General features: G+C 47.6%; 1 protein-coding gene across 1 annotated transcript; it reads left to right on the forward strand.

The window, feature by feature from the left end:
* Positions 1 to 367: 367 nt before the first annotated feature.
* On the forward strand, positions 368 to 26,850 carry LOC8030476 (carboxypeptidase B-like). Its single transcript, XM_042287413.1, has 11 exons — positions 368 to 412; positions 1,967 to 2,101; positions 2,623 to 2,759; positions 6,655 to 6,745; positions 6,843 to 6,944; positions 7,866 to 7,964; positions 9,503 to 9,613; positions 9,700 to 9,790; positions 13,381 to 13,583; positions 24,203 to 24,287; positions 24,545 to 26,850. Exons 1-11 carry the CDS (start codon positions 368 to 370, stop codon positions 24,730 to 24,732), a joined length of 1,287 nt encoding a protein of 428 aa, XP_042143347.1. The 3' UTR covers positions 24,733 to 26,850.
* The last annotated feature ends 907 nt before the right edge of the window (positions 26,851 to 27,757 follow it).

Below are 27,757 nucleotides of genomic sequence, written 5' to 3' on the forward strand. Positions count from 1 at the left end.
TTGGTCGCACCAGCGAGAGGGCTAAACTGGGCGAACCGGACGACCTGCCCTGTCCTAGTGACCTTCCGAGTCACCGGGTGGGACCAGAACCGCCGTTAGACAAACCTGTTTGAGGGTCCTTTCCCAAAACATATTCCTAGTTCAGACGCCACCTGCACGACATTCGATGTTTAGCTCGAGAATGCTCTTGACGCTGTGTTTCTCATTCGCCTCAACTCTGATCGAGCTTTCCGGCGCTGAACCGCCGCAGGGTCCCGATGGGAGAGTGCATTTCGACGGGTGAGTCGATCATTGTTGGAGACAAATTTGAACCTGCTTAAATAATAATTTCCCCGGGAAACTCTAGGTCACGTGTTTCTATACTAATATGATTATCAGTGGTAGCAGTAGAAGTTTACTCTACGGCGAGCAAGTGTTCCAAATTGCGTCTTTAACGCATCGGCGCGCAAAAAAGAAAAAAAAGAAAAAAAGCACGCTAATTAAAGAGCAACATAGAGAACACGCCGGGAACGCGCGATGACTAGGCAGCCAACCTTGAACCGTCATTGGTTCAGATCAGGGGGGGGGGGGGGGGGGGGGGGGGAGGAGGGGGGGACAAAAGCACGTGCTCGTTTGGGGAACAAACGCACGAGGTGCGCAAGGAGCAGACAAATTTGCTCGCCGTCTTTGGCGCATCGAAACGTAAAGAGGGGCGCGCCAATCAAAGGGCAACGTAGAGACAGGGAATGAGCGATGACTAGGCAGCCAAGCTCGCGACGTCATTGGTTGAGGTAGGGGGGAAACAAACGCACGAGGTGCGCAGGGAGCAGACCAACTTGCACTCCGTATTCTCTGTTTCACAGGGAACGTCACGATCCTCGGGAGCCAGTCAAGCAACGCCAAAAGTGCATCGTCACGGCACTGGTTATTTTTGTGCGTTTTCTATTACTGGCTAGACCAATCACGCAAAGTGAATGCGCCGTGATGGTGCGCTTTTCTTTGAGCATGATTGGTCTAGCCGGTGATAGCAAGCACACGACGAGCGCCATGACGGTGCTCTTTTGGCGCTGCTTGATTGGCTCCCGAGGATCGTAGCACTCCACTAAATTGATATCGTTGGAAGCTCGAAAGCAAGAAATACACACCCATGCTGCTAAAAAAAAAACACGGACATTGTTTGTTTCCTTTTTTGTTCACCCAACTCTGTGTTTTTTAGTGTGACCACTCACCAGGTCGCCTGCGCGCTGACTGTTTTAACGTGAAACGAATTCTTTTGCTCGGTGTTGTGTATTTTTCGTGAAGCCCAGATAAAAGCGTGACGCGTACGAGGCTCGACACTGATTGGTTAACGGGTGGAAGAGGATGAGTGAGGCACTCGACGCTGATTGGTTAACGGGGAGGCCACGTGCGCAGTGGGGTAGTCGAGAAGGAGCTCGACCACCTTTGCGCACTGAGGGAAAGGAGCTCGAGAGTATGGAAGGCACTGGAAGATCGCCGCGTAGTATCGGCCGGATTAGCGGTAGTACATGTTTGCAAGTACGGCCTCAGGGCGCCGCCATCTTGCTCGGTTGGGGTGCGCTTGGGCGTCGTAATCGGATTATGGCCGCGCCCAAGTGCACCCCACTGAGCAAGATGGCGGCGCCCTCGGGCCGTATGCTCGCAAACATGTATAGCTTCATTCTGGGAACAAATATGAAGCGTATACACACGGTACGCGTTAAATTGTCTGATGAAGAGCGCCGTGAACGTATAGGGTGTCTGGCGTCTGGCAACTCAGGCTACACGTTTGTGATATTAGAACGTTTCACGTATGCAACGATTTGCCTTTCTTTTCTTTTTCCGGTACCAGTGCGTGCTTCGTGCGCCTCCCCTCAAGAACGATCGGCGTTCGGGAGCCATCTTTAGAAATTATATATGGCGGGACGCGAGCCACCGTGTCAGCCACGCGCGTTTACCGCGCGTTTATTCAGTTTTTAGTATATAAAAGAAATCCGCATGCTGGAAGCGCATAACTTTTATTTTTTCCTTCTCATTTGTTAGGTATACGGTGTACAGGCTGTATCCCCATGACGTGAATCAACTCAAGTATTTGGCTGATTTGGGAAACAGTGACACGGACGGCGTATGTACCTCGTGCCTACTTTTTCTTGCACCCTTCTGCCACACACTTCAAGGTATACCCCCCAAAGAAATGGCGAGCATTCATGATTCGAGTGCCAAGCCACGCGATATCCACACAAACTAAATCGTCACAGTACAATGAGCGATCGTAACTCTAAAAAAATACGAAAATCGACGGTATGTACACTCTATAAGTGGTGTTGTTCGATGTAAGGAAGTGCTGTGGCCACGAAGCTCACACTGCTCATACATCATATACAAAAGACATGGCGAGAGAATGATTTGCGGGCACGCCTTAGGCATCTTAGAAACACGTTGGCTTCACAGATGCTTCAGACATGTCGGCAGACAGTTGTTTTTTTTGTTTTTTTTTTGGCATGACCCATGCTCTGTGATGTGACACGAGGAAGGCGCCTCAGAGACTGTCTTTTGTACGATGCACGAGCAGTGCGTCCGCGCGGCTTTAGTGTTTTGCATGATTGTATTTTAACCTTGAGGGATGCTGGCCCTTCAATGTTCCAGTTCGACTTCTGGATCGAACCGTCTCGGGTCCATCGCTTTGTGGACGTCAGCGTGTCACCGGACCAGAAAAGGCAGTTCACGGCACAACTGCAGATGAGGGAAATACAGAGTGAAATTCTCATCCCAGACCTCGAAGAGTATGCTTTACCTGTTCTTTAAAAAACTTCACGTATTCAATTTTAATCCTGCTAAATAACACCTCGTTTTTTTGCTTTGTTTTTATTTACTTGAAACAGCACTGTTCGGGCTGAAGCGGGGGTTATCCTCTTCAATTTAACGCAGTCAACTCTTAAACGGAAAGGGGACGTGTAGGGCCCTGCGTTAAATACATTCGTAGCAGGTTGACTATAATCTATTGTACCCTACAGAGGGTGAAGAAAGGCGCGAAAAGGTCCTCCCACAAAGCCCTTCCCTCTTTCCACTTTAGCGAACGAACGCTGGGAAGGGGGGGGGGGGGGGAAGGCGAGGAGGAGACTCTCCAGTGCTCGCTTTGCTAAAGTGGAAAAAAAAAAATCATGAGCCATTTTACTTTGTGAAGGTGTAAGACTAGCGAAGCTGTTTACACGACACAGACGTGACACAGAAGTTTGAATAAAGGTACGAACACATTTATTGTCTTGATCGGTGGTCACTGTGACGAGCCGCAGGAAACCAGACACGCACGACGGGACCGCCACCCCGGGAGAGGGAAAGGAAACTAGGCACGCAAGCGGCTTGAAACGGCCACGAAGAGAGGGCGGTGCGAGCGGGCCGACGCAGGTCGCACAGCGGCAAATCTTTGAGAAACCTTTATTATCCAAGGGGGATAGAAGGGTGGGTGAGGGCATGACGTCAGCCGCGTAGCCTCCACAAGCCATGCTCCCTTGACGCCTCGCCTCTTTCTCATTTTCCTCCTTACTCTCCTCACTTATCAGCCCAACATGACCACATCACGTGACCGTAGCTAGCCTTCGTCTAGCTAGTCTAGCCTTCGATCTGATAAAACCTACCGGACGGAGCGCGCGCAAGCCTGCAAGGAATCCTCCTACGATCAACCATCCATCTCGCACGTGACACCAATCGTCAGGGAGATCTGCGGTCACGTTGGGCACAATATCGTTTAAACTTTTTATGACTAGGCTTCCCCAATATTGCAACGTGCCCCCTCCTAGTACTTATAACCGCCTTGTTATTATCTACCCGAGAGTCTACTGATCTTGAAAATGGTGCCTATTGATAACTGATCCACAGAAACTGCATATCAAAGTGATGAGACGTATAAGTTTTGCATAGAATGAAGCGATTTTGCACCAGATTCGGGACCTGAGTTTTGATGCGAAAGTATTAACTGTCTCATGGAGCGAGCTGACGTCATCAGTTTGAAGCACGAAAGCGGCTCCTAGTTTCCGCGATTTCACTTCCGGGTCCATTGGCTGGCGCGCGTCGACGGGGCTCACACTGGCCGCTGCGCCATGGCCTCCGAGATCCCGAAGCGCGCGCGCGCTAGTACGCAGCAGACGACAAAGGGAGTGGACGAGCAGACGACACAGGGAGCGGACGAGTGGCTTGCATACTTTCGCATTCACAGCGCATAAGAAATGCTTAGGTGTACCTCAAACTTTTTCGTTGACGCACACGAAAAATCCACGGAACCTTAGTCGTAAGCAGCTTCGCTGCAGAAGAGTGGAGGGCTTCGTGGAAGGATCTTTTCATGCTTTTCTTCACCCACAATAGGGTGTAGTCGCGAGGCCCCACATAGAGCGTTTCGTCCGTGAGCAATTTATCTTATGACAATTCGTGAAGCTATTGAAACAAACTTGTTATTTTCGTCTTATTTTTGTAGTTTATCGAGCATATTATTGTTTCCGCATGAGTAAACAGAAAACCTAGGTGAGATATTTTCTTTTTTTTTTTTTTTAAGTCGCGTTTTTTTAACGGTTTATTGGATTTCGGTTTTGTTCGCAGTAGATATGGATTAATCTCTCGGACCCGCAACAACCTGGGTCTAGTTGCGCCAGGCCCCCAACAGTTACATCCGCACCAGAAAATACCATTGAAAACAAATTAAAAAAAAAAAAATAATAATAACGTGCGCGAGTTGACATTCGTAGTGGAAAGCGCTGAGCAAACTAAAAGGATGCAGGAAACAAATAATTGTCTTCAAATTTTAAAGCATCAATCAACTTGGAAACAATAAATCACAAAAAATGACCGAACGCTCGGCAGCCTAAAAGGATGTGGGCAGCAAATAAGTAGAAATTTTCAGAGGGGTGTATCGAAATCTAGAACAAGAAAAGCCTTGCAAACTTTCGAAAGCAATTCTCACACGCACTCACCTTTATTGTTCCAGTACCTCGGAAAAAAGAAAACAGCACAGCTGCTTCGTTTTCCCCCTTTCGCTGCACTTCTGCATCTGCCAACTATTACCCATTACATGCTTTTTTTTTTCCTTTTTTTTAACGAAGCTTTAGCGCCCCCCGCCCCCCTTCCCCCCTCCCGAAGTCATGGGCATCCCAACAATTCCCCCCCTCCCCTAAAACAAAATGGCTACGTTACTGGGTTTTGTTTATCTGCCTCAGTACCAAAGCGCCCGCCTCAATAGCCCCCCCCCCCCCCCCCCCTCCCCATGCGCACACACGGCCTCCACTATTCGCGTGACGTCAGGTATCACAAATTATATATTGCTCCCTTAAAGACCCAACAGAGAATTACATGAGGTGTGTGTGTGTGTGTGTGGGGGGGGGGGGGGGGGGGGGGGGGGGCGAGAACATAAAAGGTCAATAGGTAGAAAGCACTCACTATGCGCTACTACCAATATTCATAAAAAAATGGAAGAACAAAAGAACGCATCATGTAAATAGAACAATAAACAACATATATATAAAAAACATAATTACAGTCATAATGAACAGTGGTTCTCAAATGGGGGGTCACTTCTGGGGTCCGCGAGACCCTCAACAATATTTTTTAGTTGTGCCACGTATTGATGAAGTGACCGAAATGAAGTGATGTGGCACCTTTGTTTTATGTTTTCTGCTACGTAGCAATAAAAGGCACCTGTTTCAGGCTCCAGATGTGTTAACTTACCAACGTCCCCCCCCCCCCCCCCCCCCCCCCCCCGCTGGAAGGGGTCCCCCATCAGTGCCAGCGGTCCGCAAGGGGTCCCCGACACATCCATGGCTGAGAACCACTGATAATGAACATTGATAAGTTAGAAGAAGTCATAATATCAACAGAACCAGTCCCTTATGGAAACAAAGAGGTTAAAGGGATGCTGAACCGACATCTGGATTCCCCAAAACACGCGGCAAAAGCGTGCAACGGGATGCTACAAACACCAAAACATCACTCATATAGCGATATCTCGAACGGAGGACCGTATTTTTCAAAAAAAGAGGCGCATTTGGCAGGAATGTTGACGTCATATTTCTCCGAGAAGGAGAGGGAACGGCCTCGCGTCTTTGCTTCGCCTCGCGGCCTTGAGGAAGCGAAGCGAAGAGAGGAGGAAACTAGGTATCTTGACGGTCACGCGCCTCGTCGGCCTGGTTCAATCTCGACTTCTTTTTCCAAAAGTACGGCCTTTCATTTGAGATATCGCTTTCCTGGTAGTGTTGTAGGGATTGTAGCGTCCCGCCTACACCTCCAGCATTGTTTTTTTGAAATCCAAATTTCGGTTCACCATCCCTTTAATGGTCCACGAAACAGGATGGCGTCAGCAACGTCTACGATACAATCGGAATAAGGTGGATATGTGGGCTTTTCGGCACATTTCAACAAAACTAAAAGCGTCAAAAAGCACGGACGATGTGTCCGTGGACCTTTTTCTTTTTGTGGTTCGTAGTCATGATCAGAACATGAGATCAACCCTATGGTGTTGGTGAATTACGTGCAACAGAAGCTAGTCGCAGAAAAGGGCACTGAAACACTCGTCGAAAAAAACACAAACGTCAATTCCTTCGTGAGGTGCTCTTCCCTTTTTTCCCGAGAGTTCAATTTTCGAGCCATCTGGCGGTTTCCGGGACACCTTTTTACACTGGCTGAATTTCGTTCTAGGGAAATTAACAACTCGACAAGGAGTTCCACTGACGTTCCAGACTTACGGTATCCACGCAGTTTCTTTGCGGACTACCAGCGCTTGACTACGGTGAGTTCCATATGCGACCGTCCGCAGCGCTGATCCGTCAACAGTCCAAACTCCCCTCCTGACTGGTCTTGCTCTTTTCTCGCTGTCGGGGACGAAGATTCACAACTACATGCAAAGTTTCAGCGTCAGAAGGAGATCGTTGGCCAGCGTGATAAGCGTCGGAAGGTCTTTTGAGAACAGGGATCTCAAGGCAGTGAAGGCAAGTCTCATCCTCTAAACTCTTTCGGCTTCCAAGGGGCGCAGGCTAACAACGTTACCATATCACAAAAAAAAAAAAAACAAAAAAAAAAAACAGGGTGTGGGGGCTTTTACTGTTCGTGATTGCTTTAGCCCGTTGTAGCAAACGCACAAACATCCAGCGCTATGGCTTTGCATCTTTTGGCGCTGCTTAATTCCAAATTTGACACATACAGAGTAAGGTCGGTCTGCCTTCGAGGTACGGCGACGCTGGTTTACACTGTAGATGAGAAATTTAGCCAGTGCAGTACCACTGCTAGCCTAACGTGCATCATGAATTGTAGCGTCGGTTAATCTGCGCGTCATCTACTAAAATATGAATACAACAGCCCGAAGCGATTCGACGCGCACAATCTCTCTCTCTCTTCGGAAGGCTATATTTTCTTTTAGCACTGTCGTACTGCGGAGAAGCAGCGCAGCACGGCTCCTGCACAGCAGCCTTGTTGAGGATACGAGCGATTTTTGTTTTGTCTATTTTGCGGCCCTAGACCGAATTCACAGCCCCCAATCCAGATTTTCATATCTTATATAAACTGATCTAATCCTGATAATACATTGCAAAATTACGCGTCAAGTGTGCAATATCGCATAAAAGAAATTGTACAAAACATTGGTTTCTAACTAGTTCATTACCGACTCGTGGAAATGGGGCGTGCTGGTTAAGTTACGGTGGTTGTGGAGAATAACATAGAGGTCGTGTCGTCCGGTTTTAGTCCTCTATGTTATTCTCCTCAAACACCGTTCATTACCTAAGTTTCGGAAAACGTTCATTCCAGATATATTGCTGTCAGGACGAATGAACCAGCAAATGAGTGAACGATTGCACGTAGTACATGCATGATAAGGGGCGTGAAGTAACCACTGCTATTATATGGCATTCCAGCTGTCGTCTGGTTTTGCGAGGAGGGCTGTTTGGCTCGATGGCGGCATTCACGCTCGGGAGTGGATTTCGCCGGCCACTGTAATGTACATCCTCGAGGAGGTACGAACGCACTTCACTTTCCTCGACTTACAAGAGCTATCAGATGTCTCATCACAGAATGCCAAAAGCAGTCTGACTAATGAGAATAGTGACTCATTATTATAAAAAAAAAGAAAACAAAGTAACCAAGAAAAAAGAAATAAGCCGGTGACCCATGAGCATGGGCGTACCAACCGGGGGGGGGGGGGGGGGGGGCAAGGGGCGCTTGCCCCCCCCCCCCCCCAGCTTTGAGTGTGGTGTGTGTGTGTGTGCGGGGGGGGGGGGGGGGGGCAAGCCATGTGTTTTGCCCCCCCCCCCCCCCTGAAACATTGATAGAATTGCTGCGTGTTATATTGTGATTGCCGTGCTCATTAAAGGGATACTACAACGAAATTTCGGCGCTCATTTTTTGGTCTATATGTGTTCAAAAAAGCACCATCAAATCGAACATACCAATATCTTGTTAAAAAGTCACGAAAAGGAATTTTAAAACGAATTAAACGATTAGCAAAGAGCACCTGGTGGACGTCGCTAACGCTTCGCTTGTAATGCCCGTCTAGGAACCTTGGCAGCTAGTGACGGAGGTTGTCTCGCCTCCGGCCACGACGAGAGAAGAGGGGCAGAAGGAACTCCCCTCTTCCCGAGAATGCCTTTTGTGTGTCACAGAAGTCGCTATTGTCCCCCTACAAGATTATAGAAGATTAACCCGTCACTCAAAATTTGTACAAAAGCAGCCGCTTCGGTGGCTGGAACGACTCGGCCATCTTCTCGACGTCAGCCTCGCCGTAGCTTTGCTCGTCTTGAGACGACCTACGTCACGATTGCGTTGGATGTCACGTGGTCTCCGCTGGGCCTTCTCCGAGCGCTTGCCAGAGTGGGCCGTTTATAAGGAAAAATACAGCCACCAGGCTCAAAATACAAACGTGAGATTGTCTTTTACGGATATTGTGGATCATATTCAACCTATTTTTAAACACGACGGGAATATTTCAAATTTCGTTGAAGTATCCCTTTAAAGTGTCCATCAGTAACGTATAGGCGGAAAGTTTTCAATTTTTCGGCGAACTCTGTTAACATAATAATGCAGGCAATGCAAAAGTGCAAGCGAGCTGGACAAGAATGACGAAAATAATCAATCATTAGATTAATAGATTAGTTTCGTCGTTCTTGTCCAGCTCGCTTGCACCTTTGCATTAATTGCATTATCATCATAACCTTAAAATGCAGGCCGTTCACCCTTGCTGGGGTTAGACTGGTGGCGGCTGATAAAACCCGCTTGTTCTACTGCAAAGTCTAACTCCTGGTTAACTCAGTTGGCAATAAAGAAAAACAAATACCGGTTACCTCAGTTGCTACAGCGCTCCACTGGAAATGGAGAGGTCCTTGGTTCGATACCAGGACCAGGCGGATTTTATCCGCCGCGAGTCACCTAGCTGTGTTTGGAGATTTGTGTTTGTCCTTTTCCCCCATTGTTCCCGTTCTCCAGGGATTATTTTCGTCATACTGTTAACCTAGCGCATGCTTGATTACTTTCAAACATCCCCTGTGGCGTCTACAAGTTGATCAGTGGATACAGCAATGACAACGACACCACCAGAATCCTGGATACCTTTGATGTGTACGCTCTGCCCGTAGCGAACCCCGACGGCTACGAGTACACGCACACCTTCGTAAGTGTTTCATTTATGGCTAGAAAAACGTCACTCGAATTGTGAGCCCGTTCTTTGACACGATGTTCTGCGGTGCTACTTTTCAGAACCGGCTATGGAGAAAGACCAGGTCAACATCTTCGAGCTTCTTCTGCCGTGGAGCTGATCCCAACAGAAACTTTGGTTTCAAGTGGAGCTGTAAGTTCTCGACACACGCTCGCCTTTCGGCATCTATTTTTGTAGCCGATTTCAATCGTTTCCACTTTTTTTTATATATATTTCTTTTTAACTTTTTTTATATTTTTGGGGGGTTTCTAATAATTAACAATCATTTCCCTGCTCCGCTGGGTAAAAACGTTTGCTGAATGACACTTGTTCCCCCTAAAAATTAGTATTTCTTTAAATATAATATTAGGACGAATATTTCCGACAATCGAATGCGAAAACATGCACTCACTATACATAAACCAAGGTGGAAAAAAAATCACGTTTCTTTTTAAAGAAATTAAATAAATCAGATTTATTTGATTTGTATCAAATTAGCTTGATTTATATCAGATTAATTTTATTTAAATCCCTATAGTTACAAAAAAAGTGATTCTTAATCACTTTGTGTTCAAGCTCAAGAACCGTAGTAAAAAAAGTCCGGCTCCTCGCGGAGCATTACTAATTTCGCCCTTCATGTGTTGAATTAAGATCTATGTAGGTGGGCATCCGAGAGTAGCTTTGTGTCATCTTATCAAGGCGTACACGTTTCAAACGCCACAGGCATCGCTTCTTCTTCTGACAACCATGTCATGTAAGAACTACTTGGCAAAGCGCACGAAGAATGCGCAAAACTTTTATTTTCTTGGTGTGCCAAACATGGCAGATTGATTTGTCCATTCGTCTGACTACTGAAAACAACACGGAAGAAAGAATCGTAGCAAATTTAATGTACAGTTTAATTATCAACTCTTTTTTTTTTTTTTTTTTTTTGTAAACCCCTACATAATAGAACATAAATACTTGGGAATGTAAAGGCGCGTACGAGCTGGCTTATATTGAACATGACATAAACCCCGAGACTGCAGGCACGTGCATTTTTTTAGTTAGCGAAAGAAAGGCCAAAGTTCCGGTTTGCTCAGAAGACCACGCAGAAACCAGATTCGCGTGTGGTGAAGCTTTTGCGCATGCGCCGTGGCTGCAACAGCGCCACCGCAGAGGCGCGACGTCAGTGATTCTTTGATTTAAATACCAAAGATAATGCACATAAAAATACATCAAATGATAGACAAACGGAAAACAAACAAATATTTTTGAGATTATTCTTGCGGGAAAGGTTTGATTTATATCATGGTTGAAACCTCGATTTTTATTTTCCGCCCTCCCATAAACCGAAGCGTCTCTTCAGAACTGGATGTGACGATCCAATCCAACTCTCACTCCCCCTTGGAAGGTCTCAGTCATTGTCTCAGTCCAACACCACGTCCTCAGCGCTCTTCAGCCTGTTTCTCTTTCCCGCAACTAACACTGACAGTGCGGTGGGAGCCAGTGGGAGCGACGTGCTAGTTAGACTATCCCACTCCCGCTCCGCTCGTACGGACACGCAGAAAGAAGTGGGGGTCAGGGGACCGAAGAGAGGCGGTTGATTGGTCCGACTGGCGCGTAGCTCCCACCGCACTGTCAGCTTAGAAAATGGCCTTGGCGCTCACAGCCTTTGCCTAGGCGGAACGGCTGTGCGAGCGCAGCCTAGTGGGTTTTCCCCCTTGTGGGAGTTTTACGTACCTTTACGCCTGGGACCGGTGCTCAAAGGGGAACCCGATGCCCGTTCCCACGCGCGGCCGACGGCTACCGGCGAGGGCGGTCGTCGCGCCGGGTTTGCCAATGCCATGCCAACAACGATGATCCCGGTATCCAACAGCGTTTATTGGGAAACAGGGGTCCCCGACAAGACACTGCCGACACTGCGGTCAAGCTAGCCGTGGCCACAGAGTGCCCGCAGCGCCCGCCGACCTGAGAGCCAAAGAGCTATTGCGAGCGCAGTCATCGCCGGTGGGCCGAGCGCGGGAGTTCGGGCCAGGGCTCTCCGCAGACGGACGTCCACTCGAAGGAGGGGACGCCGACTGTCAGAGCCAGGGGAAACGCCAGCGTTGAGTCATCGCCGGTCGGACGAGCTCGTACGCCGCGACTCGACGTGTCGCCCGGAGTCCACTCCAGGGCTCCTCGACCATACGGCCGCCCACACAGAGGAGGAAGACTCGACTGTTCTGCGCTATCTCGCTGGTCCCCCGAAAACGGGAGACGGGCGGAGGAGTGCGAGAGGGTAGGCCAACATGGTGGCGTACTCTGCCCGACACGATACGGAGCGAGCAGGCTCGAGGCCAGACAACTCCGGCCGGAACATCCGCGACTTACGCCTTCTCGGGGGAGGGAAACCAGTGGCTCCCACACCTTTGAATTGAGAGTAGAGCCCCTTGCTGCTTTTCTGTTTGTCTTGCAAGTACGGCCAAATGCGCAAGCGCACGAGGCCCCCTCCTGCATGTTCTAAATGGCGGCGCAGCACTGAAATAAGCGGCGTTTGGAAGCAAATGGTGACGGAGCACTCGTCCGTCTCGCGCGTTCACACAACGGCGGCTGTCGGTACTTGTAAGAAACGCAAAGCGCGAATTTGATCGAGGCGCTTTAGTTGGGAGTAAAGTTCCTATACAGGATCCCTACGGGAGCCAGAGTTGCGCGTCTGTTTTCCACGTGCCGCCGCACCGCTATTCGCCGAGATCCGATCACGTGAGGAGCAGACTCCAAATGCCGTGAAAGCCACCGGTACGGCTGCTTCGCCGACGGTGCAAGCGCCTCTGCGTACGTTCTGCAAAAGCGGGGGGGAGTGGGAGGAGAGGGGGGGAGCCGGTTTCTCTATGACGTTGGCACCGTACATATGTCGATAACACCTGGGTGGTGGGGGTTACTGTGTTACCTGTGGCACAGTCTACAGAGCTCGTTATGGTCGAGCGTGCTGGAAGTATGGCGTAGCCAACTTAGCGAATAACCATGTATTCGTGCATACGGCTATAATGCGTCTTCGAAGGAATTCAGTAGTTTGTTGACAAGAGTCTATAACAAGGTCTTAATGCGATGCTAGATGGTTGTTCAGAGCACGTACGATCGGTGACATGCACGGCTTAATTTATATAATGTTTGACAAATATGCCTTACATATATTTAAAAAAAATACTGAATTTTAATAGTGAGAGCACAAAACAGACGGAAAATATTTTTTTTTTTTTGTTCTAAATGCTGCATGTTGTATCTAACAGGACTGGAAATTCTGCTGTATTTTTTTTTTAAATTTGTTTAAGCTGAATTTTGGATACAGTCCGGTGTTCGTTTTTCAGCAATTTTCCGTAAACCCCGACTTTACTGAACCCTTCCTCTGTGAGAACAAGTGGGATCAGTAGGTGTTCATGGCTTAGAAACCAAATGCAGCTCGGATAGTATGTGCAATGCTAATTGCAAACGTCAGTGTAGCTCCCAAATCAGGCACATCAAAAAAAAAAAAAAAAAAAATGAGACATTCCGGAAGTTGGAGGGATCCGGCAGCACATCACAAACGCCCAAGTTTAAGGAAATTTAGCTCCATTTATATATTCGAGCCTAATACTAACACACGAGGAATTATACACAGAACACTTGGGACGCTGCAGATAAAACCCACAGAAGACAAAACGGTTCCAGAAGTTGCAGGCCCACGAGTGGAATATTTTGTTTCGAGAGCAGCCTGACACCTCGACAATGGTATTGGCACCTTTCAGCGGGAGGCTCAAGCAGCAAGCCTTGTTCCGAAGTGTATGCCGGAAGCAAGGCCTTCTCCGAGCCCGAAACCAAGGCCATAGCCAATTTCATCTACGCCCGCCGGAAGGAGATCATGGTCTACATCACGTTCCACTCATACTCGCAGCTGTGGCTTACTCCGTGGGGTTACACACCCCTCCGCCCAGCTAATTACCTCGAGCTGGTAAGTCAACATAGCTGTGCAACTCGAGTGGTGTTTCCAGTGCATTTAGTACATGCGCAAAATCTCAGTGTTGGGTTAAGTACCGCAGGTGCCTGTGAGAAATCCGAACCCTGTTTTTCACACCGAAAAAATAAACTAGACTTCGCGGAGAGCTCAAACTCCGCCAAAGTTCCAGCACCAACCGTTATCTTATTCAAAAGGTATTAGCGATTTTCTGAAATATTCAGTGAAATAATGGCGGCAGACGGAGCTTTCGAATACAAGGCGCTCTTGGGCCAGAACCGAAAACGGGCGAAAATGGGTCCGATTTTCCCACAGAAAAAAACAAAAAACGGTTGGTGCTGGAACTTTGACGGAGTTTGAGCTCTCCGCGAAGTCTAGTTTATTTTTGCGGTGCGAAAAGCAGGGTTCGGATTTCTCGCAGACACCCGATACATCCAAAAAGTGCTGAAAGTACAAAGTAAATGAGAGGTTACGTACTAAAGAAGCCCTGCAACGACATTTTTTTTTTTTTTTTTTTTTTACTGTTTTTTAAATTTGGACCGAATCCGAGAGCAGAGAACGTAGTAACTTGGTGAACGTTTTCTTTTCTCGAAATTCGCGTTATTTTAAAAGTTATAGACCGACACGCTGTTTCCAAACAAGCCCGCGTTTGCCCACACCAGGTGTGGGCACTGCGCGTGCGCAGAAACCGAATTCGGGAGGAGTGAAGCGTCTGCGCATGCGCAGTGCAGAGCCGTATATGGGGAGAGTTTGGTCAGTCTACGATCTCGCCGCCGTGACGCTCTCCTCCCAAGTGAGCCAATCAGCACGCGGCGTAGAGCGAGAGGCATGAGCGCGTGCGCGTGAACTCCCGGCTGCTCCCACCTGAGTGGGGAGGGCCGCCATCTTCGATCATTCTCCCGGCGGAATGCGTGGGATCGACATCCAAATCTCGATTACTGCCTTTTATATCGCTGGCTCTGGCAAGAAAATGACATTCTGTTATTTCTCGGTGGGTTAAAAAGCTAATAAATGAAGATTTTGCGGCGAATGGCCACAAACATTTACTCAGGCGAAAAAGAAGTCGGCCCGTCGCAGACGACGCGTAGCCTCAGCAGTGCTCTTCTCCGACAAGTCTCCGACAGCGTTGCTAAAAAATGGCGGTCGTCTACTCTCTGCTCCCTTCTTTCTCTCTCGCTCCTTCGGCGCTCTCCTCCTTTTCATTTACTTTTCTCCTCTCCGGCGCCTTCGTCGCCACACCTACTGGCCAAACTCTCCCGATATACACCAACTCATGTTTACATAGGGAGGCTGTAGTATGGTGCCTGGAACGCGTCTCCGACTGGTGTGTTTACCGCAGCCAAAAAAGTGGTCCCTCGATTTCCGCCTGATGACGTCATAAAAGTGTCATGCTGTCGCCAGTCGCGACCCTGGCGGCGTCCCAACAGTTGCGATAAAAATAGGAGACGCCTGTTCTGCTGCAGGTCGGTTTCCATTGTGACAGTTCACGGAAGCTAGAGCAGCCGGAAGTTGGAACGCCTAAAGCGACGCCGTGACGACAGCGACACTCACGTTCGCTCGTGCTTTTCGCCAGCATTTCTACGGCCAACCGCCAGGATCGCGACAGGCAACAGCATGACACTCGCGTCATTTGTTGCCACATTGGGACCACTTTTGATGTATGGGCGGGATAGGGCGCTAAACGCACCAGTTGAAGACGCAATCGAGGCACCATAGCTGTAGTGAGGGTAGGCGCAACTCAAAACCTGGAGAGCGTTTGCAATTTAATGGCGGCGCCTGAGGGAGAGGATTCGAGAAAGGATATGCGCCAGTGTTGCCTGCACGAGAGCAGGCGCCCTCTCTGTTGACACTCTGTTGCTCCATGCGCCTTTCCTCCTTTCGCCTCCCATTGCAAGCAACGAGCGGCTTGGCGCAGCCTCTCATGCTTCCTTCTCGCTCCGAGAATTGCAAACGTCGAGCGGAGAAAGCAAAGTTGCCAGACAAGTTGCAACGTCCAAGATGGCGGAATTTACCATTTTTCGCGTTAAAAAAATACTTAACCTATCGCAACAAAACTGGTGGCTATGGAAAAGTAATCATTCATACCTTGTGTAAATTATTCAAGCACCTTAATGGGCTTTTATGACCTGAGTTAGGAAAGAAAACGACCCTTTGCCCCATAGACTCCCAGCAAAATTTAGCAATTAAATGGCGTCCATGTCCCGTGATCGCCGATCTAGCAGTTGCACCCACCCTCACTTGAGCCTCCCTAATGTTTACAAACAAACCAGAGCGCCCCTAGCGGACGCCACCGGCGCCGCGCATGCGCGATGGGGGTGTGGGCAAGAAGCTCACCGTCGCCCATAAACAAACCATTGGAACGCGATGTTGTCGGCGTCGGTGTAAGTCCCTCTGCCCTTTTTCACGTTCGAATTGTTGATTCTACGTCTTCCTGGCGATGTCTGACTACTTGAGCGGCGTAAGCGAAATTACCGAGGCTCGTTACACCGCAAAACTTCGCGTGAATAATGTGACATGTGGCGATTCATTCCGCGTGGACGTCGCATTATGTACGCTGAAGCCTGATTCGCATGATATTTCACTCGCAATTTTCAGTCGCGACGTCGCTCGGGCTGCAAAAGCCTGAACCGTAGCTGAGATGGTCGACGTCGATGCTGAAAATAGAAAGCAGGATCGAACCAAGTGAATTAGGCCTAACAAGTCGGTGATTGTTACTGGTAACAATGATCAACATCTCCTTGTATCTACTGTTTTATCGAGCCTGCTTACCAACCTTCAAATTTGAGTCTTTTGAAGGCGCACTGGACGTAGTCCGCATGTGGTCCGCACAACTTGACGGTTTTCTGGCGTTCATGTTGGAACAAAACAAATAGATCTGATGACCATAAATATCCGTGAATTCAACCCAAAGTGCTTCCCGCCCAAGCAATCGTTGCCCGACGGCGTCTGCTTTCCCCTTTTCACGGCAAATATCCATATTCTCGGACGAACCGAGCACGTGATAACTGACCTTCAAACCTTTCTCGACACTTTTGGTACGGCCCCAGTCGCGGCGTTTTGGCGAGAAGGTAGGTTTTTGTCTGGTTCCTTTCAAAACAACGCAGGAATACACGTCTGGTACGGGGACTTCTGCCCACAGTCCCAGACCGGAAGTGCGACCGACGCGCCACCACCGCGCCGTGACGTAACAGAGATGGCGCAGTGCCGTCGACAGCGCCACCGCAGCTGCGTGACGTCAGGGCCGCGTGTTAAAATTACAAAAAACAAGAAAAAATTAACCTCCTTCATGACGTCATTGGTCCTCTGTCCCCACTTTTCCCGCGCTGGAGGATTCCCCTTGCCGCGGTAACTGAGGAATGTGGGGAGAGAGGGGAAGATGGGGAAAGGAGGTGAGGCCGAGGAGCGAGAGCTGCCCGGTAACGGGGCAACACGAACGGGGCAGTTCTCTCTCCTCGGCTGACCAGGACCAACGTCGTCACGATTCCGTCACATGGCGCACGCGTTAGACACCACAGGGCGCCCCCGTAGGAGGAGGAGCAAAGGGCTCTGAGGAGGAGGTTTCCGCGTCGTCCGGTTAAAATATGACGCACTGATAGTTACTGTCTCAGTGCCCGCTGGGTTGCCCGAACCACAAGAGACGTAGCGCGAGAACTGATACCACAAATCGCGGACACGGCAGATTTGAGTTTCACGGTGCATGCTTGCAGGAACTCGCGCGTTTTACGGTGCGATGAATCCGCGGGAACCCGCTACGATCTGGCATGTCACAGGAACTCGGGTTCCGCGGCGCGTCAAAGACACGCAGAAACCGGCCACAAGCTCGCATGTTACCGATGCCGCAAATCGTGGACGGTACCGTTTCAAAGCGCGATAAATCAACTCCACCTAGATTAATCAAAGCCTAACAACAGGGATTATAAATTTCGACGTCATCACAGTGAGGTCGAGCGAAGACACCGGTTGGGCACGTGTTGCGTCAGTGCTCGGCTGGGCCTCGCGTTCAATCAACAAGTCGAAGGACGCTTGGCATTGGGTTCAATCGCCGAGGTGGCGCCATCCGACTGTGATGACGTTTCATAGAGGAAGAGTGGGGCGTTTAGAGGCCTTCATTATTCTAGATGGTGTTGGTTCAACACGCGGGAACCCGCTACGAACTTGCATGTCTATGTAGCCGATGTCGCGCGCGTAGCTCGTGGACACGGCAAACTCGGGTACCATGGTGCGATAAACACGCGGGAACCTGCTCCGAGCTCTCTTGTCACACGTACCAATACCGCAAATTGGGCGGTTGATCCGTCGGGAATAGGGGGTCGGTGACGTTTCGGAATTTTTAGCCTATGGATGATCAGCCAAACAAACGGGATGGGCAATCTCTCGGGGGACGGCGTTAATTGGGATTTTATCGCAACCCATGCCCATTTCATCCAGGTGAGCATGAATGAGAAAGTATTACCAGTGGCAGTATAAGTTACGATTGGAACAGGATTATGCGAGTATTTGAACAGTAGTTTTGAATCATATGCTATTCGATATTCGTTTCGACATGAACTGCGTCTGCGATATAGCCCCGTTGAGTGCGCTTCGTACCGAGCATCGGTGTATTGCGGAAAAGCAACATCCGCGGAACCGTGCACTGGTGCTTGGTACAAAGCGCACTCAACGGGGTTAACTCGCCGTGATCATTTTCGAAGTGGGAATATTAAGCAGTGATAGATTGTAGGCGAGATCGAGATTTTGTTGTGTTCGTCCGTTTTTTATCGTTCCCCATCTCAGGGTCTACAAGATGTGGGAATATTGCTGCCGGAGGAAAGCACTTTCAAATTGGGATGGAGCATGCGCGTACTTGGAGTAACTAAAAAGAAACGGAAAGTATGTGAATGTTGATATCTACATTGCAGCACAATTAAATCGTGGCTACTATTCAAGAGTATGTTAGGCAAATATCTCCTGACAAGCTATCAATCTTTTCAAATCCGTCGTTTACTTGCCATAGGCATTGTCCTTTCTGAGGCCACAATCTATACTAAATAGTTGAAATTAGCTTAGAAATTGACAAATGGAAGCTTGGGAACATCATTCACGTGTTTAGTTGGGTTTTCATTTAAACATGGAGAAGTACGTAGTGGAAGACCTAAAACAATATTTGATATTCCATTAGAAAATATTTGGCAAAAACCACTATTTTCTTTGAACTCGAAATCCACTATTCACAGATGGCTAGATTGTAACGAGAATGATAGTTCAACCCCAACATACAATCCCTTTGACTGTTTTTTTCTTTTTAATCACAGATAAAACACTGTCGTCTAAACACCAATGTGGTCAAATCTTTCCGACATTAAGCTGTACGAGCAAATTGTAACAATGCGCCGAGGTGATGTTTGGGATAACTGTGTTGTGCAGAGTACAGATCCACTCGACCACTTGTTTAGACAGGTACATTGAAATATAGAACCACTGGGTTATGCATATGCATAATCTAGAACTTTTAGTTGCTCCAGCGATCACTACTTATCAAGGCACCCAATGCTTAGTGTCATGTATCCGCTGGCGGCCAAGAGATGGCGTCACCGGGCACACGCGCTTATCCCGCGCTTTTCAAGAGCACGGACCTGGGCACGGGACGGGCGCTCGGGCATTGCAATTCCAGGCGCCATTAAAAGCACATCTGGACGCTCCTCGGTGTCGTGGCTTGAGCTTCGCCCGGGATACATAACACTTAGTATTGTACTTGAAGCACATTCTCCGAGTATGTACTTTTACTAGTAGTTAAAGTATTGTTTTCTGTTACTTTTTAAGGAAAATACAACTCCTGATTCCAAAGTACATTCCCCAAATTGATCTTGGTAATTTTCTATCACAAAATGATGCTTTGTCAACCAATAAGTGCCTTGGTGATGCTTTGTCAACAATAAGTGCAATAAGCGAGAAAGGCCCAACTCCCAAGGTGTTGGGCCTTTCTCGGTCTCTCCCTCCTGGCAGGGCCCCCCGTCGCGGCGATGGGAGTCGCGCGCGCTTCGCGATTTCGGTTTTGACGCCCTCTGAGGACACTCGGGCCGTGCTAGGGCCTCGTAAATGCGACCGATTGCGTAACTCCCCCCCGCCCCTTTTATTATTGTTATTATTATTATTATTATTTTTTTAGTATTGTGTGTTTTTTTGTTTGTTATGTTGAACTTTGTTTTCGTTTCCTGGGGGTTGGGCCAACAGACGCACCAGCGTACGGGCTTCCGCCTTTCTGTTTCGCCTCGCACGCCCCCAGGAAAACACCTGTCTGTGCAAATAAAGATTATTATTATTATTATTATTATTGTAAGCTGATTACAATAAATAGCTCGTCAGCGAGAATAAAATTATATGACAACTCGACTTTAATAAAAAAAAGAAAAAAAAAAAAAAACACGCTGAAGACACTTAGGATCTGCTTACGTGTAGGAATGCTTAATCTGCGTTGCTGTGCTTTTCTATGTTTTATTTCTGAGGCGCGTCCGCTTTGACTTTGAGCGGCACGCGCTTGACGACATGTTTTTATGGCCATCTTTCGGGCACAACGCCGACTTTCCCCGTAATGGACATGTAAGGCTTTCACCTTAATAATGGCCGCCATTTCTGAAAATAACTGATGCACCCCCGATTCAGGGGCGGTTCCAAGGGGGGGGGGGGGGGGGGGGGGCGACGACGGGGGCGACCCCCCCCCCCCCCCCTTTCCCCGCTCGGAGGGCAATTTGACACATTGGTGGACCCCCCGAAATAAAACCGACTACCGGCCTGTTAGGTGGTAGCGTGCGACGCGACTGGCGCGCCGCCGCGCGGCCGGTAGCGAAGGTAGGCAGTGAGAACCCCGGAGAAAACGAAACCGAAACCACGCCGCGTACGTTGGTACGCATATTGAAGTCGGAGTGGTGCGGTTGCGCTGGGTTCACAGCATGAAGTGCTGCCTGTGCTGCGTCATTAAGTGCTTCAATAGTTATGCGTCGTGTCTCGTGGAGACAAAGTTTCACAGTTTTTCACCTCGCCGATGTTTTCTGGGACAGCGACAACGATGGAGCCGTGCCGTACGACGCGAGAAATTCGGTCTCCCGATCATGTCTGCCACTGTGTCATCACGGCTGACATATTCTTCACTGCCGCTTTGCGCTCTGCGTTTGTTTTCGTACCAGTAACGCCTACATGTGTAAGCGCCGATAGAACGAACTGAAATGCCATCCCACACTCGCGGTTATGAAATGCCAATTTCGTTGGAGGAATGCCCTCCAAAGAAGTTTCGTCCCCATCGTACGTGTCATTGATATTTCCGGACAAGTATGGCGTGCAATTTGTACTTCATGAAGAAAGATTCGAACGGTAAAAAAAGTGACAAATATAAATCTAAAGAAAACAACAATGAAACTCGGATTCACTGGAGAATCGACGATTGAGTATCGAAGTTTATGTGGTGTGCTTTCTTCCTGGATCAGCCTCCTTTTGGATGTGAAAACGCTGACACCCTGAGTTCTGTAGACAACAATCTTTTTCTCGGCTTTAGAGCCACCTATCGCAAAGTGGTTCGAACTGGAAGTACTGTCCACTGGTCCCTTCCTACCTGTAAAGTGTGCACCTCCCACGATGAGTGGTATTATCGTTGACAGCCTTTGACGGTCAAAACTTGTTCCCATTTAGTTACGCCGCCCAAACTAAATTTCCACCTGGTTTCGCTATGCCAACTCTTTTTGTTATAATAATGTTGTGCCAAGTGACGGTCATGTCAAAGTACCCGTGCGCCGAAAATCAGCACCTCGTACAACAGGTTATTACACAACAGCTGACCGCAAAAGCCCTTGGCGGTCAAACCGTGTGTTCGCCGACAGCTTTGCTTTCTCGGCTTTGGAAGCACCTTTCGTAAAGTTGTTTCAATTGGAAGTACAGTCCACCAGTCCCTTCCTACCTGTAAAGTCTCCACCTCCCGCAATCAGTGGTATTCTCTTGACAGCCTTTTCATGGTCAAAACCGGTTCCCATTGAGTTACGCCGCCCAAACCAAATTTTCACCTGGTTTCCCTATGCCACCTTTTTCTTCTTGTATAATAAGTGCTGTGTCATGTTACTGTCAAGTCCAAGCACCTGTCTGCCCAAATCTGCACCTTGCACAGCCCGCTATAACACAACATTTTGGGTCCAATATTGGATATCCCGTACAGCTTTATTTCTTTATTCGTTATAAACATAACTTTCACACCTGCTGTCTTAAAGAAACTTGGCACTCTTCGTGCACAAACTTAGTGAACATCTCACTCGCCTCCAAATATCATCGTTCCAGCAGTCCTAGGTTTACAGCGACGAGCGAAATAAATTTCCCACTCAGGGCAATTATGGTGGCGGCCGTCTTGTTTTTCGGAAAATTGCTCCAACTCCTTTTTTGGCCGCAACTAGAGAAATTACCCCTAATAACGACTCAAACTCAATATATAAGAAGTGGAGAACAGCTAAATGCCCTTCTGCCCCAGCACTCATGCAACGTCACCCTCAACTTATCGGCTCAAAAAGCAAAAGTTTCGTCCGCGCGCGCTTCCGCCGCCACAGTTTGGCATGCGAAAAGGCGCCGCAGGCTGCTGAACGCGCCTCACAGTCGAACGCCAGCTCCTCCGCTAGCGGCGCTGTGCGCGTTTTTCAAAGCGCCCCCTATAGACCGTTTTATCGTGGGTAGCGCCATTTTGAGAGCGAGAGAGAAAAGGGGAAAGGGCTACCGGCGCTTTCCCCCTTTCTGGTTGTGTAGAAAGAGTGAAAGTCCCGGGGATGGGAGGCTTGGCCGGTGTTGGGTGTCTGCTGTGCCCCAACTTCGTTCGCGCTTTCTTTTTTGTTTGAACCACTCCGTCGCTTCAACCGACACTGAAGTCCCCGGCGGCGGTTTCAAAGCGCCAATAAGTCGGCGCAGCGGCGCAAATCTAGGGGCCGTCGGCGCAGTGTGGTTCTGCGGCAGCTAAAACAAAAGGCGCAACCGAAGTCCTGTTTATGCTACCTTTGAGACCCCCCCCCCCCCCCCCCCTCCCTCCTACAAATTTTTCCGCCCCCCCCCCAAAAAAAAAAGAAAAAAAAAACGGAGTTCTGGATCCGCCCCTGCCCCGATTACCCCCAAAACAATGCATTAAAAAAAAAAAAAAAAACATTATAGCGAAATTAAAGGGCGTTATGAAAGATTGTGTTTATAAGTACTTGTACTTTACTTTGAAAGTACATTGTATTTATAATACTTTACTTCAAGCAGCGATTTCCCTACACACCCCCTATGGGGGTGTACCCCCCCCCCCCCCCCCCCCCCTTTGAAGGCACCCCCTTAATTCGCAACGACTCCTCTATTCTCAATGCCCCTCCCCCTCCCCCCCCCTAATTTCGATTCCTGGGGAAACACCCGACTTCAAGTACATTGCTCCCGGTGTTCTTACTAGTTTACTTGAAGTACAATACCGTTAATATACTTTGTACTTTAAGTACTTTTTGAATCTACTTTACCCAACACAGTTATCTTTTTTATATATTTCCAATAACTGAATGAGTTTGGCACAGTTTATAGTGTTCAACCCCCTTTCTATAAATGTGGTGTTAGCTTTGATATAGCTTGTTTTTTGTTCTAAATGCAATGCACATGCAAAAAAAAAGTTTTTGTGAACAGATGGGTATGGTAACATTTAAGAACCTAGTAAAATCAACTAATTTGCTCCTTTTAAGCCACCGAGTGTAATGAACAACCAAAATAATGTGTGAGACCTCTTTTATTTTATATTTAAAAACCCTAAAACACCATTTTCTAAGGGCTAACCTAAGTTTCTTGAGTTTTTCTTAAGTACAAAAATATACATTCTTACCAAAACCTTGAAAGTTGCCTTCCACGAATCCTACCTATCCTGAGCAGATGCATGCCAAATTTGGTTGTGATAGGACACAAAACTTCTGGACTAACTGTAAAGATGCCACAAAACTAAAAATAAATGCGTTTCAATATTACGACGGAAGTGTAGTGACACTCTTTCATGGCGGGAAAAATATTTGATTATTAATTTTTTTGTGAGAAATTGAAGCTAAAGACGAATGAGGAGACGGCTAGGCCTACCTCTCAAAATGAATGTGATTGCGGGCAACGTCACAACTTGAAGAACCGCACACACAAACGGGAGTTTTTTAAATATGTATTTGACTAATTCCGCTATCATATTCAATCCTTATTATTTTATACATAAAATAGGAAGATTCAGAGGTAAAACATCCTTAACACAAAATCAGTTCTTGCTAAACATTGCCGCTTTTCGACCCGCATCTCCCCTTAATTTCATAGTGCACACTACAAAAATAACCGCCTACAAATAGGCTTTCATCAGCTTGAATTTTGGTTGGTTTGCTTTGTTTGCAAGTTCACTCACTGCGCACCTTGTGTAGCACACTGACTGCCATGATTCGAGTAATGTGAATGTCAGCACTTCTATTTACTGCACCAAGTTCTTCTAATCATCTTAGACTTTGTGAAATCACACAATTAACTAAGGCAGGCCATACACTTCCTTTCAGGTAAACACATTTAAAATGGCTTGGGGCTGTCGTCATCTACCAAAAAAGTGTTCACAATGATGAAACATACCCTTCCCGTAGGTACGAGCCGCAAAGCTTGCAACCAGAGCTCTTCAGAAGGTCCACGGGACAAAATACACTGTCGGCACTTCCACAAGCCTGCTCTGTGAGTAGACGTTCACCAGTGCAGTTTATGAGTCTACTCTAACAGTGGAGCAATAGCCAAATATAAAACTAATGCACCTAGTACATTCTTACAATGGGCACACTACCGAAGATTTTAAAATGGAGGTTTGATGACAGCAATAAATGCACAAGCAGAGCACTTAACTTTCTTTGGTGCAAATCCACTCGCTAAATCGAGACGAAAGAAGGCCCGACTTGTGCTTGCTCCGATTCGAACCAAGTGCACTTGTCATGCAGACGTGGCATCTGGGGGCTCCGACGACTGGGCACTGGGAGAGGCCCAAATCCCCTACTCGTACACCGTGGAGCTTCGAGACACAGGAAGGCATGGCTTTACGCTGCCCAGGGACCAGATCGTTCCCACAGGAGAGGAGACGTGGGCAGGCATCAAGGCACTGCTGCTTGAACTTGCAAAAAAGGTTTGAGTGCCACGGGGCTGCCGGCGTGCACTAGGGTTTCGCCCAATCACCGAGCTTTGTCACCTTAGTGCTTCAGGTGTCCCTGGAAAGCAGGCTCAACAGGCTTTGCACTCTTCAAGCTGTGATACTTCTTGTTTGCTACCATGTGCTCCAGAAATCACTTTGGTCACTCATACTTTTGGCTGCTACCATTGAGCCAATATGATATCATGTTTGCTGTGAAGCAGAGTGAATCATGTAGACTTTCTTTTCTCATTGAAAAATATGAACACAAACCACTCACCTCAAATGCCAACTCAAAAAAATGCCGCACGATTTTGTACACTAAACTGCAATGTACTAAGATAACTTACTTTTACGTACAACACACACAACACACAGCTGGCCTAATGATAGAGCTTTACTTTTACGTGCAACACACACAACACACAGCTGGCCTAATGATAGAGCTTGTGCACATTTTGATAGTACAGGTTGGCGCCAAAAATCGCACGTAATTCAGAACATGCAAATCTAGTTCCACGCCATTATTTTAAAAATGAAAGTGTGGGTATATATAAAACAGAAATTGCAAACATGATTCCAACAAAACCGTATGTGTGATTTATGTGCAGTAAAAATACCCTTGTTTTCGGAAAATAGCATAGAACAATTTTCACATACTGAAAATTGTAGGTAACTTTTGGCTGGTTTTTCGCGCATGTGTTTCAGCCTTTGCAATCTATTCCACACGTGCAAACATGCCACAACGTAGCAACTTCGACAGCAGCAGCTGTCGCAAGAAAAAAAAAAGCATAAAAAACCAGCAACCAAGCATTTGTGTTGCATATGTACACACACTAGCAGATAGATATTGAATGGGATAGAAACTATAGGAGGCCTATCGTATTGTAAGCCCTCTTCCACAAAATTTCAGACAAACTTGTTTGTAGGAGAAACATAGTATAGATGCAAAGGACAGAAAATTTAGCAATAGCTCCAGAGGGTACCACAATGTTTCTCTTGTACGAAAGTCGGCCAGTGGTGTACCAACTTGTTTTTGAGTTAGGGAAGGGCAAACTGGACCCCCCCCCCCCAGGGCCAGGGGGCGGTGCCCTTGGTATCCAATGGGCGTCACCAGCCAGTGTTTGTCCTGCCCAGTGGCGGCTGTTTCAGTGGGGGCAAAACACATGCCTTGGCCCCCCACCACTCCGAGAACTGGGGGGACAAGCACCCCTCTTGCACCCACGGTTTGTACGCCCATGAGGTCGGCACTTAGTCAGCACTGAGAGCTTGGACATCTCGCGTAAAATAAGGTCACTGAACTGTTTATAAACCGATACAACGACGCTGCATAAAATTTAAAGGGACACTGACACCCCCCAAATAATTTTTATTTTTTTCCAGGCGATTCATTATTGTCAGAAGACTACACAATCAATATTTTGCTACAGCATCAAATATATATTTAACAAAGTAAAAAATGCAACTGGTCGAAATCAAACTGGGGAGGAAGTAGAAATATAGAGGGAGGACAAATGTTACCAGAAGTCATGTGACTGTGCAGTTTTTTTTTTCAATTAGCATTTTGCAACATTTTAGAAGCCAAAAAATGGGTGACTTATTTTGTCTGTTTTTAATATTGAGTGTGTGCCTTCGATGACCCACAACCTTGATTATCTTTGGTGATTGTGTCTAAAGCATAGAAAACGGCACGTGACCATATAGAAGAGTGTGAGCGCGACTCAAACTGGTCGGTTCTCGGGCGGAAAGAAAACTCATTTCAAGCTACAAATTGTGTTCTGGGTAGTTGGGCTCTCATATGTCATGTACAAATAAAAACCTTGGCAAGCATAAATACCCTGCCAGTGTCCCTTTAATGAGTTTGGTGACCCAGAAACCTTCAGTCAGATGACTGTTTAAGGCATCATGGTAGTGACTCTTGCAGGAAGTCACTCCAGCAGACATGCTTGCTAATGAGAGCAAAACTTTCACACATCTTCCCTTCTCTCACCTCTAATGAGCCGAGTCTACATGTACTTTCGTGTCAAGCTTCGAGAAAAAAAAAGCAAAAATTAGAGATACCGCAATTGTTTTGTTGCAAGTGGTACATCAATACATGGTTCACACTGTTTCATGTAACTTACAATACCGTATTTACTCGCAGAATGAACGCACTTTTTTTTCCGAAAAATCGATGCAAAGTTAGGGGGGGCGTTCATTACGCGCGGTAAAATTTTTGCATCGGTTATTTACTCGCATAATGAACGGACCTTTTATCCTGAAAAATCGAAGTAACTTCTTATCTCTCTGCGCGCGGCTCCCGACCCCGCATTTAAACTAAGCTGTGCAAAAAAAAATATTTTTTTTTTCTCTTAGTTCTTTGGTTTTTTTTTTTTTTTTTTTTTTGCTGCCTTTCGCAAGCTGTTTTGTTTGCTTAGGCGAGGGCTTTCCGCTTATCTTTCTCATCTCCTTGCGCGCGGCCCGCGACGCACGACCTCCCGTAACCAAACTGCGCTGTGCAAAAAAAAAAAAAAAAAAAGCTCCTCTTTTTCTTGTTTTTTTTTCTCAGTTCCGTGGGTTGTTCTTTTTTTTTTTTTGCCGCCTTTCGCAAGCTGTTTTGTTTGCTTAGAGGGCTTCCCCGCTCCTTTTTGTTACCTCCTTGCGCGCGGCGCGCGACCCCCCGTAACCTGTGCAAAAAAGAAAAAAAAGCTCCTCTTTGTTTTTGTTTTCTCTTAGTTCCGTGGGTTTCTCTTCTTTCTTTTTGTCGCCTTTCGCAAGCTGTTTCCTTCGCTTAGAGCGCTTCTCCGCTTCTCTTTCTTACCTCCTTGCGCGCGGCGGCGCGCGAACCCAAAGTCCAGACTGCGCTGTGCAAAAAAAAAAAAAAAAGCTCCTCTGGCATGTTTCTTTTTTTCTTGCTTCGGTTGGATCTTGGCAAATTTTGTTAACGCCTTTTGCAAGGCGTTTTGTTCGACTCGCTGCCCATGCATTCGCGACCTCGCTGCACCAGGATAGAAAAGTGCGTTCATTTCGCGCGCGTGGGAGGAGGGGG

The sequence above is a fragment of the Ixodes scapularis genome, unplaced genomic scaffold (assembly GCF_016920785.2).
Source record: "Ixodes scapularis isolate PalLabHiFi unplaced genomic scaffold, ASM1692078v2 PGA_scaffold9__187_contigs__length_104089568, whole genome shotgun sequence".
Taxonomy (NCBI): domain Eukaryota; kingdom Metazoa; phylum Arthropoda; class Arachnida; order Ixodida; family Ixodidae; genus Ixodes; species Ixodes scapularis.